This window comes from Eptatretus burgeri, chromosome 11, assembly GCF_056783735.1.
Source record: "Eptatretus burgeri isolate ZD-2024b chromosome 11, Ebu_testis_v1, whole genome shotgun sequence".
Taxonomy (NCBI): Eukaryota; Metazoa; Chordata; class Myxini; order Myxiniformes; family Myxinidae; genus Eptatretus; species Eptatretus burgeri.
In genome coordinates, this window is record NC_140971.1 from 56,541,884 (window position 1) to 56,555,688 (window position 13,805).

The 13,805-nt window shown below is 42.0% G+C and overlaps 1 protein-coding gene across 1 annotated transcript; it reads right to left on the reverse strand.

Annotated features, from left to right (window-relative positions):
* Positions 1–450: 450 nt before the first annotated feature.
* LOC147017126 (uncharacterized) lies at positions 451–9,183 on the reverse strand. The gene is made up of 6 exons (XM_085847963.1): positions 9,031–9,183; positions 8,412–8,578; positions 7,454–7,581; positions 6,051–6,166; positions 2,511–2,578; positions 451–1,527 (listed from the first exon to the last, which is right to left on the reverse strand). Exons 1-6 carry the CDS (start codon positions 9,181–9,183, stop codon positions 1,359–1,361), a joined length of 801 nt encoding a protein of 266 aa, XP_085704089.1. The 3' UTR covers positions 451–1,358.
* Between the last annotated feature and the right edge of the window lie 4,622 nt (positions 9,184–13,805).

The window sequence follows — 13,805 nt, forward strand, 5'->3', positions numbered from 1 at the left end:
CTCTTCAGGAGTTAAGGCTGCTCGAGATTTAGCTTTCGCAAGTCGTTTTTTGTCAAGTTCGCTTCTTGTACATTTTCTTATTTTGATCTTCCTGCAAAATAAAGAAGGGAGACGGGGGAAGGGGAAAGCAAGGAAGAGTAATACTGTATTAGAGGAGTACAGTTGATTGAAAGAGTAATACTGTATCATCAGTTTTTTTTTTTTTTTTTTTTTTTTTTTTTTTTGTATACCTTGGTCGAGGCTCGTATGAGAGCTAACACACAACTCACAGCAAGGAGGCATGAGACAAGAGGGGCGGGAGTGGAAGGGACAAAACAGTGGGGAACAGACACATTAGGTGAACTGTGGAAGGGAGTGGGATGGGGATGGGACGGGGAACATGGCGAGGGGAAGATGGACATTAAAGGGACTTTCAGGAAGGAAAGCAGGAGAATTGAAAGCAGGAGTTCATCAGGAATCTGGTCTGCTGGTTACATCCTTACCAATACATGGTGGGGAATTTTATGGAGTTCACTTGTTTGTCAGGACAGGAATTTGGTGAGGCAAGGGAAAACAATGGCCTACTCTTTGAAAGATAGAGAGTTATTTAAATTCCACAAGCAAGCAAACATTGACACATATGATCGCCGATTTAACATCCTCTCCGAATGACCTATTGGTTGATTCAAGAACCTGCCTTCAAAGGACAGACCAGAATGGAAGTTTACGGTTGGTTTGGAAATTTAACCCAGACAAAATAAATATTCAAGGCTTTGCCATCCGATCTGATGTATTACACTCTGTATTACAAGCGTTGGTTCTACCGAAGCCATTTCTCAGCCTTGGGGTATTACTGGGTAGTTTGGCATCCCTCTATCAGTCGTAGTTATGGCAGGAATTTAAATTTTTTTCAAGGTGTCGGCGATGGCTCGGTGACTCCATATAAGATACCGTGGGATCTTTAACATCAACTAACTAATGTCCTCCAAAAGGGACAACCAGTTTAATGTCCATCTGAGAGATGGTTCCACAATGATGCTTCACCCTACATGTGGAACATCAAGACAACATCTTATTCTTGGTTTGGGATTAAAACCCAGAGTATACACTCAGAGCCAACTGTGCATACCTCTGAAGCCTCCAATCACAAATCCATTTCCAGATTGTGGAGGCACAAAGAGCAGGCTTTGGCATCCTTGCATAAATGAACATCTTACCTTTTGCTGGAGGTAGGAGATCGTGTTTCAGAAAGATCGTCCATGGAACTCAAAGTCAAGATTTTTGGAGTAAAAACATGAGGTTTAAACCCTTGAGTGATGAGAGCAAAGATCATGCCTGCTTTCACACCGGGTACAAACACGGAATGAACACAAGCAAAGTTATATTGGAATTGCTTGGTGAATAACGCGTGAGTAGAAGGGTTTCAGGGCTTTGCAGACAGTCGAGTATTCGGAGGCGAAGGCATAAGGGTTGCATTGAATGATAACTGGCATGAGGCTCTCCAAAGCAAAGTTTCCCAAGGAGAGAAGGCCAAACGTCAAACAGAACCTGGAAGGCAAGAGTATGCAAGTAAAGTGAGGTTCAGATACAGACATGCTGTTGTGCTTAGATTAAAGCTTCACACAAGAAACTGAAGAGTTTGAGATTATCAAGGTGAACAAAATGTTATGCATTTATGAGAACAATATTTTCAATATTTTCTGAAGAATGTTTGCCAGTTGAGGAATGGTTATGTAATGGTGTTTACTGCAGAATAATTGTGGTTTTATTACCTTAAATAAAGGTGAAAGACTGGCAGGATACCTGAGAGGGATGCACACTCACCTCTGAGCTGTCTCACCTGGGTTTGAATCCTGACCCAGCTATAAACTGTCTCCCAAGTGTTTCTCATGCAGGGTTAACTGTTTGGGATTCCATCCAATGCATTGGATGGATGCACTGTCACCGACTCCGTAAATTCTAACCCTAACCGTGACTACGTTAACTCTTCATGAATATCCCTCGTCCATCAGAAGGATGTTAAAATGGAGGATAACTCTGTCGACGCTCCTCATTTGTGAACGTCAAAGCTCCCATGGTGTGTTTCGTGAAGAGTAGATGAGTTATCTCTGGAATCCTGAATTTATTATAAATTCCTATCAAAATCACCTTGTCAAATGTCGGGCCTGGCCAGCCGGTTCGTAAAAGACTTGGGCCAAAAACTTTCTACAGTCAACCCCACAAGACCAGAATAATTTTGGTAGTTGTAGTGGTCGAAGTAGTAGTCATAGTAGTAGCAGTAGTAGTAGGTGGTAGTAGTCGTAGAGGAAGACGACATATATTCCTCAGTTTAAATCCGAGTGCAGTGATTGCAAAAAACATGTTTGGGTTTTAAAATGGAGTGGATGCAAACTCTGGATGACTTTGTGCAAAGATTTACCGGAAAACATGACCATCAGAACATCTTTGCGGGTGCATCAGCCCCGACTTTGTGTGTTGTGCAAACAAGATTGAGACATGAATAAGATTATGAGCCAGGTTGTGGTTCTTACCAAAACATGAACATTCTCCAAGTCCCACTGAAAGATCGATTCCAACTCCACTTTGCAGGTTGTGTTTCCTGTTAAAGCACAAATTTGACATGTTGGCAATTAGGTTGATTGGTAGTAAAGATAGGATTACCTTGAAATTATTTTACTTACAAGTGTCATGACTTGAACTCTCATTTGGAATTGTAATGTATTATCTGCAATGTAATCTTCTTTATATTCTATCTATCTAAATTCTATTTAATGTGCAAATACTGAGCTGAAATGTGCAAACTTCACCTCCCCTCGAGGTGGTTCAGGGACGGAGGTGAAGTGTCGATGGACCCATGTGACTACGTTTATTAATTATGTATTATTAGACCGTCATCTATCAATTCCGTTACATATTATTGGAATGCAACTTTAAGACCTTAAGACACCACATACCCTTGACACACCCCTTACACAGTTTAAAGACACTTTAGACCCCTTTCCACCATTTAGACCCCTTTCCACCATTTAGACCCCTTTACACCCCTTCGACCCATTTGAAATTTACATGCCTTTGATCCCTTCATACTTATTTGAGACCCTTGAGACCCCTTAGGGTTGGAGATGCAATTTCTCCAAAATTGGCCTCATGCTTTTCAGTGTGATGATAAAAGGAAAATGTAGCCAATTAAGCTTGATTAATAATTTACTTGAAAGAGTGAAGTTTTTAGCATATACAGGCAGCACAATGTATTGTTATAACCCTTTAATGGGAAATGTCCATTTAATATAACATGATTATCACATTTATGTGCTCGAACATATATCTACATATATATATATATATATATATATATATATATATATATATATATATATATATATATATATATATATATATATATATATACTGTATATGTAAATTTGCTTTTCAAACGGCCTTATTATTACCCCTCCACCACCAAAGGTGAAGGAGGTTATGTTTTCACCCCTTTCTGTGTTTTTGTCTGTTTGTTTGTGTTCAGCAGATCTCAAAAAAGTTGTGGATGGATTTCGATGAAATTTTGTGGACAGGTTCAGTGTGTAACAAGGACAATCTGATTCGATTTTGGTGAAGATCTGGATCCGGATTCGACTACTAGAATTTTTTAAGTGATTCTTCACCATTGAGATAGGGCTAAAAACTATATATAGCGCGATATCTCAAAAAGTTGTAAACAGATTCGGACGAAACTTGGTGGACAGATTGGGCATGTGACAAGGACAAATCGATTCTGTTTTGGTGAAGACCCGAATCCGGGTCTGGATACGAGAATTACTTAATTTTAAAGTGATTCTTCACCTTTGAGAGATATGGCCAAAAACGATATATAGCATGATATTTCAAAAATGTTTTGGGCCCGATATATTCTCGTGGATCAGGCATTACGTGGAGGAGGTATGCGCTCTACCGAATGCCCTTCTAGTTCATTACTGTGTTAGAAGGTTACCAATCTGCCAAGTAAAAGACCCTCCCAAAAAAGACTGGCCTTCCAAATAATCTTAAATGTTTATTCAGTAGAATACAATTATCTATTATTCTCTTTAGCTTATTAATAATAAGGGATCCTCATATATGAATAATTATACGCTGGCATCTGAAAGTCTGGCTGGAAGCTGGTCTCGCATTAATGGAATGTGTGTGAACTGCTAAGATATTGTCCAGATGTTTGCTTGAATTCTTATCACCTTATAAGGTGGTTTGGTAGTTGGTTTGTTCTCCAGCCTTTGAATTGTTCTCCTTTGAATCTTTGAATTGTAAATTGTTCTCGAGCCTTTGAATTCAATCTGACCTCTCAATAACCACTGCCAAAAGGCTTTTGAGTGATCTCTTCCCCAACCCCAAAAACTCAAGCCTCAGCAGTGACCTTGGCTTGAAAAATCACCAGATATCATTCCATAATCTCACCCTCTCCACTTTTGCTTATTACAAAAGAAACTTTGGATCTTTGTACGAGAGTACGATCAGAGGATAATGCGTGTTGCTTGTGTTATTGAATTTCCTCTCATCCTCCATCATGATGCATATTTATTAAATAAATGGTTCAACTGTACAAGAGGAATTGAATTATTCGACATGACTTAGACCCTTGACACAACTTAAACCCTGAAGATAGCAGAAATTAAATGGATAGCCTCTTGTACTTCAACCCTTTAAACCTTTACACCTGTTGGACCCCTTCATACCCATTTTGACCCTTTAGACCTTTACACCATTTAGACACCCTAGGGATTAGACCCTTCAGAGACATATAGACCTTCTTCAACTCTTTAGATACTTCTGAGACCCCATCGACAATATAAGACCCTTGGAACACTTTAATACCCTTTGAACATTTTGGACCCCATTTGCTCTTTAGACCCCTTGAGGGTAAAACCCTCAAGACACGAACCCAGTAGACCTTTACACCCTTCAGACACTTTAGACCCCTAAGAAAATTGAAAAAAATTCCTCCTGAAAATAGTTTTTGATAACTTTTCATGCACGCTCTGCCCCTACCCGTCCTCCCTAGGTTTCTGCAGGGTGCTCGCAGTCTGCCAATAACCCCCTTCTGGTGACATTCCCAAAATCCAGACACATCTCCACTAATTCCTTCCTCTTTTTTCTTAACCCCACCTGTGGAACCAACTTCCTCAGTCTCCTCAATGTTATTCTTCCAGGGCTTCAAGATGACTATTCACAACCATCTCAGACCATCACCCATCCACAGGCATGATCTTTTCTACCCCCCATTAACCCTCCCCATGCCAATGTCTTTCCGTGTTCCCAGTTTTTACTTCCACTTCTGTGATTAAGAGGTTTTTTTGGGGGTTTTTTTGTCTACCTTGTTGAGGCTCGTATGAGAGCTAAAACGAGAGTTGGTGGCTGTTTCAGACTTCTTCACCCCCTGTGTCCTCCTTCCTCCTTCCCTTACTCTCATTCTTCCTGACATCCCTTGTCCCTGATAGTCTCCCTCTATTTTGTTGCTAAATGCCACGTTTGCATGTTCCCCCACCGCCTCTTCCTACTGTTATTTTTGTTCTGTGTTGCTCTTTCGACCCCTTGAGGGTAAAACCCTCAAGACACAAACCCAGTAGACCTAGACACCCTTCAGACACTTTAGACCCCTTTGAAAATTCTCTGGGAGGCTCGACTCTGTATACAAAAATCGAAGAAGAATAATAACAAGATGCGTACCTTAATAACTATGAGCAGTGATGCCGGGGCTCAACCTCCCTCCCCCCCCCACACCCCCTTGCTTTGATCAGACATGTGACCCATGATGTCATTGGTATCAAACTTGTTTTGTTCTTGGGTAGTAATATTAATAATCTGACCAAAATCTGACCAAAAAAATCCAGAATTGCTTGGTCCACGAGAAATCATCACCCCTTCTCCTCCTATCTGAACGTCTTAAATAGATAGGCCCTTGTACTTTTGGAATGTGTACTATCTGATAAAATAAACTGCACATGAATGAACATGGGTGTGCAAAAATTAAATAAGCACAGTTCTCTGGAAGCAATCATGAATGCAGTGCGGTGCACACTCACCACTTGGTACGTCTCCGTTTTGTTTTTCTTCTCACCGAGCGATCTATTGATTTGCTCCTTCTGAAGTCTTATCTTTGACAATTGAGGAAAGGTATTCAATTCTTCTTTCATTTCACCTACAAGAGAGGAATTTCACATCACATTGTCCTGTCTTTTCTATTTCAGGCCCGAGAACAAAGCCCTCACTGTGACCAGGCCATAACAATCCAGAATCACATTTCAAATGTCCATCTTTGCAAAAGGAGAGTCAAACACAAAAATTCTTGTGATTATTATCATCATCATGTACCATGACCGATGCAGAGCGTTGTTGTTGCTGAAGCAGTTACGAGGCCAGAATCCTGGTCAGGTCGTCACTTTGACTCAGAAAGTCAGGGTCAGGGAACCAATGAGCAATTTGCAGGAACTTGGCCATGGTCCCAACGATAGCTTGGTGTTTCAAATTAATTAATAATTTTTCCACATTTGATTTCCTTTTCAGAGCCTTCGAAGCAAGCTGTCCATTGTTCATAAAGTCTTCGACAAATATTGTGGGAAGTATGTATGGAATGGAGAGTCCATGACCCTTGCATTGTCAAAATACTATCCTAATCCTGTAGTAGTTCAACCCTAATGTATGTTTTTTTTTCCCATCTGAGGTTTCCCACGAGGCCACGACTCAAAGGCAATTCAATCAGGGCTTATATGGCGTGGGCAGTTCTCCAATCTGTGCGAAAAACTTTTCCAGTGGATTTATACCAGCAATGTGCAGTGGGGTGCAGAGTGCAGACACACTGCTGGGCATATCAAAACTAATGACTCAAGAGACCTCAAAATAATACAAGTTATTCAAATGACTCATTATAGAAGTTTCTCAAGAGAGAATTTTTGACGCTTGAGCACATGAGATTATTGTTGGTGTTGTCCACATTGAGCACAAGTGTGTGAAACTGGATAACTTGGCCAAAACGTACAAAAAAAAGAAGTACAGGTAAATAATACATCATATTAAAAATATCTGCAGAACAGGTACACTTGCTTTAGACACACAATGAGGTGTCCATCCCAAACCTAAGGAAACAAAGCATTGACAGGGACCTTGAGCAGTTCAGTCCATCTGCTGTTTACCAACGGATTCAAGGGAGCCTCAGGACATTCGACCCAATCACTTGATTCTCACAGGATAAAGGAGGACTTCCAATACATTACAACATACAAATCAGCTCCAATACTTGCTGTTTTCGCTCCAATGCTGTTTACAAGTCATTTGACAAACGGCACTCCTCCACCATACGGTATTCAGAGCGAATCATGGTTCCAGAGTCATCAGGTGACTCTTGAATCCAATGCTGTGACAGTTACCTCCCTTGGATGAAGCTCATGACTCAAACCATTGTCTCATGGAAAGCAATAGTCTCACATACCTTTCACAATCTGTTTTCTGGCTTCATTAACCACAAAAATTTCCTTGCTTTTTTCCAATTCCGACTCGAGATAGTGCTGTATCTCTTCAGCTTCAGCATTCTGTAATCGCAGTTTCTCGTGGAGACATCTGCAACAATGGAGAGCGACGTGTTATCACGAGAGAATGAACGTTCCTTATTGATGTCTGTTTTTTAAACAAGGTGATCACCAAGATAACTCTCATCAGAACACCAAGGACCAATTTGTACCATCAGCAATTCCAAAAGTTCCAATGAATATCAACCCAATAATTCACCCGTTCAAGGTAAAAATGCTTTAGACCCCTCCCCGTCCCCACAATGTAAATTTTGCCTTTTCTCAGTAACACCCAAAAATTGCCAAATATGGTTTCATGACTTTTTAATTTGAAGTCTTACGCATCTCATGATGCTAAATTTATGCAAATCGGTAATCTGTAAAAATATCCATAAAACTAGGATAGTTGTTTGATTAATAATTGAATTAGATAATTTAAATTAGTTAAACATTTTATCACTAATTAAATGACACAGGATATTTGGTAAAAAGATTTTATATTTACACAGCAAATTTCATGTCCATTGAGCGTTTCATCCCCGAGATCTTGGGGGATCGGGAGGGAGAGGGGGTCAGAATGACCCCCCCCCCAATGTTACTTCGAAAAAAGCTCAGCCTGAATTGTATTAAAGTCTATCAACGACTAATGCTGGCAGACGGGTCCTCTGGCTTGAAAACCTTCCAATGGATGGCACACACATTGATCCCTGACCCCACATGTGAAACACCAATATCGCATCTTATAGCTGCGTCGAGATTCAAACCCAGGTTACACAGCTCAAAGGTGGAAAACACCCCGAATCTAATGTGGTAGCTAGCACACGTGTGCTGCACCACGGAGTACACCAGGTGGAAACACTCCAGGGTAATGCAGAAACTTACTGTGAGCGGTTGAGGGGTTCCTTACTCTTCTCATTAAGTTGGAAGTCTTGCTCATCTGCCATGTTACAGATCATTGTTGTTAAAGTTGAAAACTTCTCATTTGTGTCTTCACTCATGGAGCTCTGCTGGACAAATATATTGCCAGAATCTTCTGTATGCTGCCATTCCTGCAGGAATAAATGAGAGGGAATGGTGAAAGGATAAAGATATTGTTCTGGTTTTGCAAATGGACCCCCAAGCATGCAGACACACGCAGGTTCCCAGTGTGTGTTATATCATTAATTTAGATTCTGTTGTAACAGGCAAAAATAACAAGCAAAACAAGGGTCAAGCATCGATTTAATTACGTGGTTACAACAAAGGAATGTATTTATATATTATAGATGGAGATATAAACCAGACTAGGCCAACCCGCCATGGGCGAGAAACCTGTGTTGGCATTAATCCCGACTCAGTCCCCAAGTTCACTCCCGGTGTGATGCTTCAAGGCAGCAATGTGCAGGCACGAGGGTGATGGAGGGCAGAATGATCCACATCCCGAGGGCCCTCTTTGGCTTTGTTTTCTGGCTGACCTCAGATGTCTCAGCTCGAAGCGTTCCACACTCAGTGAACTCCCCACCGGAGTCACGCCACAGTAGACATGACCTGGCCTCACTGCGTCGTCCAAGCAGCCAACATCGAATGAGTTCTTCTCTGGTCGCCCTTCCGTCGCTGCCTCATTTTTCCTGAGCAACGTCAATCCGTCCTCAAGCCCCACCATCCGAGATGCCATGAATGTCTTTCGCTTCTCGAAACATGAGGGAATCAGGCTCTTGTCTGGGAAATCCCTTTCGTGTGGTTTTCTGAGTCAAAGTTCAAAAGCACTCTCCAAAAACGGCAACAACCTCATCTCCCTCATCACCATCCCTTTCTCTTTCGCCCAAAAGCCAATCACAGGACTTCAAATTGTGGGTCAAACGACATAAGCCAAACTCTGGGGAGTGTTGGTGTGTGGGGGGGGTGGGGTGAGAAAGAAAAGGGAGAAGAAGAGGTGACAGACCGGAACAATTCTTAGATTAGATTTTCCTTCCCCATGTGTCGGGGGTTGAGGGACACATCCATCCATCCATTGGGACCATACTCTATGCAGAGCGTTGGTGCTGTCTGAGCAGTCTCCGTGGCGATTGGGCACAATCCCAGATGGGTCGCCACTCCGACACAGGATACCAGCATGCTGGCAATCATTTTGTCAACCTCGGAAGGATGACAGGTAGTCAACCCCACCTGATATTAATTCAACATCTGAGTGGGATTTGAACTCATGATCCTCGGATCCCAAGCCCACCACCCTAACCATTAAGCCAACACCAGGCATACGATAAGTTCACAGTCACATGATATTCTGCTGGAAATCAAACTGTGAAGCAAAAGTATGTGGAAGAGGTATAAAAAAAGATAACAAACCATCCAAAAACGAAATGCAGATCAACATGTTATCTTTGAAAGTCTTTTTCATTTTCTCTCCATATTTGGAGTTGTTGAGTTCACCCCAATCGTCACTGACGTCCACGGCAGGCCAGTAGATGTGTGAAATTTTCATTCTTGCTCCCCATACACATCATTGGTCATTGTGTGGGTTCAGCTAGGACTTTCCCCCTGCATCGATCTATCTATTCAGTACTATCCACGACTGATCCAGTACCTGTCCAATAACGATACACTATCTATCTCGTAATCATCCAGCATTGTATACCCTGACATGATGAATCTTTACATTCCGTGCTGCCATTCCTTGTGATGCTTCACCCCTTCCCTCCTCATAAACTTCCCTCCCTTAATTTAAAACCACCTGTTCGTCCTTTCATCTCACCTCCTTCATCGTTTCATTTCCCACCTCCCCTTGGAGACCTTCACTCGTCGTCATTTCACCACCACCTATCATTCCACCGTCATTCAGAGACCTTCACTTATCCCTGGTTTTCTCAATCAAGCAGTGCCCCCGACATTTTTCAGGACCATATCCCCCGCGAATGTCGTTGAATTGGAGGGTATTCCTGTGTATCATTCAAGTTAAATAAAATAGTGTAAAGGTTGTTGAAAACAAGCTCAAATGAGCTAAGATCGTCCTCCTCTTAATGATGACGCCATAAAAACGAATATGACGTCATTGTGATGTTTCAGGTTTGCGATAAGTTATCTGTGCTAATGCCCGGCTTGATTCCCGCAAACAAAATTCAAACAGCTTGCCTAGTTTCGGAGATAATGGTATAGGCGATTCCCATTAGCGGCGATATTATGACGTCAACTTTTTTTCTCGGAAGAATTTCCAAAATCGGAGATGGTTCCTGCCTGCACGTGGGCTTTCTGCATATACATGGCAAGTTTCACGAAGATCCGATGAAAACTCTGGGTTGTGAAACAAAAATGTCAAAATTAGGAATGACGTCATAAAAATTTATATGACATCATAGTGATGTATCATATGTGCGGTAATTAATCTCTGATAATGCCCTGTTCGATTCCTGCAAACAGAATTCAAAAAGCTTGTCGAGTTTCGGAGATAATTTTTTAGGCGATTTCCATTCGCGGAGATATTTTGACGTCACAACTTTTTTTCTCGGAGGAATTTTCAAAATCGGAGATGGTTACTGTCTGCGCAGGGTATCTTTACATGTATATACCAAGTTTCAGGAAGTTTCGATGAAAACTGTAGGCTGTGAAACAAAAAATTCCACAAGAAGAGGATGAAGAACAACAACGTGAGGAAGACTTCGAGATTCTCCACGAGGATCAAAAAAGTAATTCCGAAATTTAACGCCATTTTCATAGTATCTCTGACACCACCAAATCTCACGTTACACGAGTTATCCGTGCCCGTTGTTTGTTATCTCAACATGTGGGTTTCACAATGTGGAACAGAGTTCTCCCAGGTCTCGAAGTATCCACCTCCATTTAGGTAAGGGAGTCACGATTCATGTACCGAGCTGTGAAGTTTTGTTTGAGGAGATGGAGTACACCTCTCGGTCTATCCTGTGATCCCAGAACAACACACGGTGAACATGGATTTTTACAAGATTGTATAAACACCGTCCTGGACATCACCTTGTCCCTGAACAGCCTCCAGAGGAGGACAAAATACTCTTTATGAACTTGTGATCAACGTAACCCCGACATGCACACAGAGGACACCGTGAACACGAGGATGCTGAATGAAAGAAGTTAAAATGTGAAAGTTTTGTAACGAAGAAGAAAGACAGGTTTGATATTCCCGAGTTTGGGAGATAAATCGTGGAGACCGTACGAAGAGTAAGTGTTCGCGTCCCGGGATAAATAAACATCTCACCTCTTGGAAACGGGGTCGTGGAGCATTAACAGAGTCCGTTGAAGTTGAGCCCATGATGTTTCAGGAAAAACACGAGATTTAAATCCTTGAACGAGGAGAGAAAAACGTTTAAATCCTTGAACGAGGAGAGAAAAACGTTCGCACGTGTTCACACCGAGCACATCCACAAACTGAACCGAGCAAACATCGCCACAACGATTGATTTGTTAACAAACGTTTCCATGGTTACCCATTGTTCATTGTTCAACGGCTTTGGAAAAATCCGGTTGGTGACGATCATCAAACATTCCTCACGGTGATTGTCACTGGATAAAATATTTAATAAAAAAACGAACTTGTACGTTTTGTTTGGAGAGGGAAAAAAAACCTCCTTCACGTTTTATTTATTTCAGGTGTTTCTCTGCACACAGGTGTGTTCAGTCCTGATTTTTGTGGAATTTTTTACAAGATCTAAAGCTCTTGGTGGAACGACGACATCAAGTGTTCGTGCAAACAAATATGAGAGAAAACACGAGACTTTACTTTCACACAAACAGTTGATGGATTGGGAGAAGTGACGTCACTTCCAAGAGAATTTGAGTCCCAGTGACGTCATCTTCATGACATGATTTTTCTTTCCGCGCTTCGCGGGATAATTAAGAAGGAATTTCCTCCTCCTGGATGCGATCGACGAGGTGTTTTCCGTGCTCTCTCTTTTGAATGTTGAGTGACAAACAAGGAAGCAGCAGCACGAACCATTTTAGTGTTTGGTTCGACTTGGCCGACAACCTCCCACACTGAGACGTCACAGCGGACGCTCCAACCATCACCATGACAACACCGAGTCTGGTTTTGTTTAATAAGGTTAATATTGTAATGTCGTGATGTACAAACGATCAGACCGACCACGATGCGTTCAACTTCATGAAGATTTTACTGAGAACGTTCAGCTCCGTTGTTTGTCCCGTGTGTCGCGCATGCGCACAAGGAACTCACCTCGACCTCAAGGGAGGGCGTGACGTCACAGTTATTTTCCTCCATTTGAATTGTTTTCTGATGAAGATCCGGATTAAAAATAATGAATGTGTGTTGAAGGTTATACCGATGGATACCCAAGGAAGACACCACACCTACAAACTGAGATGTGTTCTGTGATGGTTCGAACGTTTAATCTGAGTGTGAGAGGTCAGGGGTTCCTGTCCGGAGGATACATTGGGGGGGAGGGGGAAATGGGACAACGGGAGGGGAGTTCCACTGTCCACACTGTATTACACTGTACGTCTATCAGTGAGATAGAAAACGTTAACTGTCCACACTGTACATCTATCAGTGAGATAGAACACGTGAACTGTCCACACTGTATTACACTGTACATCTATCAGTGAGATAGAAAACGTGAACTGTCCACACTGTCCGTCTATCAGTGAGAAAGAAAACGCGAACTGTCCACACTGTATTACACTGTACATCTATCAGAGATAGAAAACGTGAACTGTCCACACTGTACATCTATCAGTGAGATAGAAAACATGAACTGTCCACACTGTACGTGTATCAGTGAGATAGAAAACGTGAACTGTCCACACTGTCCGTCTATCAGTGAGATAGAAAACGTTAATTGTTTATTCAGGTGGAGGTACACGATCAACCGAGTGCCGGTCTCGTCCCGAACTCAAAAAAAAAAAAACAATAAAGTGATAAAAACGTCATCATCGCTTGCCAAGCCATTCGTTCCCTATCAAGCGCTCGGCAAGCGGAACAAGCGATTTCACGACATGTGCTTACTTTCGTCAGTAAAAATGGCCGTTGTTCGTGGTCGGATTCAAAATGATACAAGAAGTCTCCAACCAATTAAATCTTCAGACCTCGGCACACCCCGTACTGTATACCCATAATATTGTTAAAACGTGCATTTCACACTTTTATTGTTCATACAATACTTCCACTTTTCATCCTAAATCTTCAAGATGTATAAACATGAAACCCCTCAACCCCCCACCAACACGCACGCAACCCCCCACTCTTCTCAGCACGCAACCCCCCATCAACCCGCATGCACCCCCCACCCCTCTCAGCACGCAACCCCCACCCCT

Bases quoted from the DNA above. Each gene is read 5' to 3' on its own strand.
- LOC147017126 (XM_085847963.1), bottom strand. From the start codon at position 9,183: ATGGCATCTCGGATGGTGGGGCTTGAGGACGGATTGACGTTGCTCAGG. The intron at 6,167-7,453 runs GTATGTGAGACT...CCTCTCTTGTAG, and splicing joins CAGAAAACAGATTGTGAAAG to GTGAAATGAAAGAAGAATTG. The intron at 2,579-6,050 runs GTGAGTGTGCAC...GTGCTTTAACAG, and splicing joins AAACGGAGACGTACCAAGTG to GAAACACAACCTGCAAAGTG.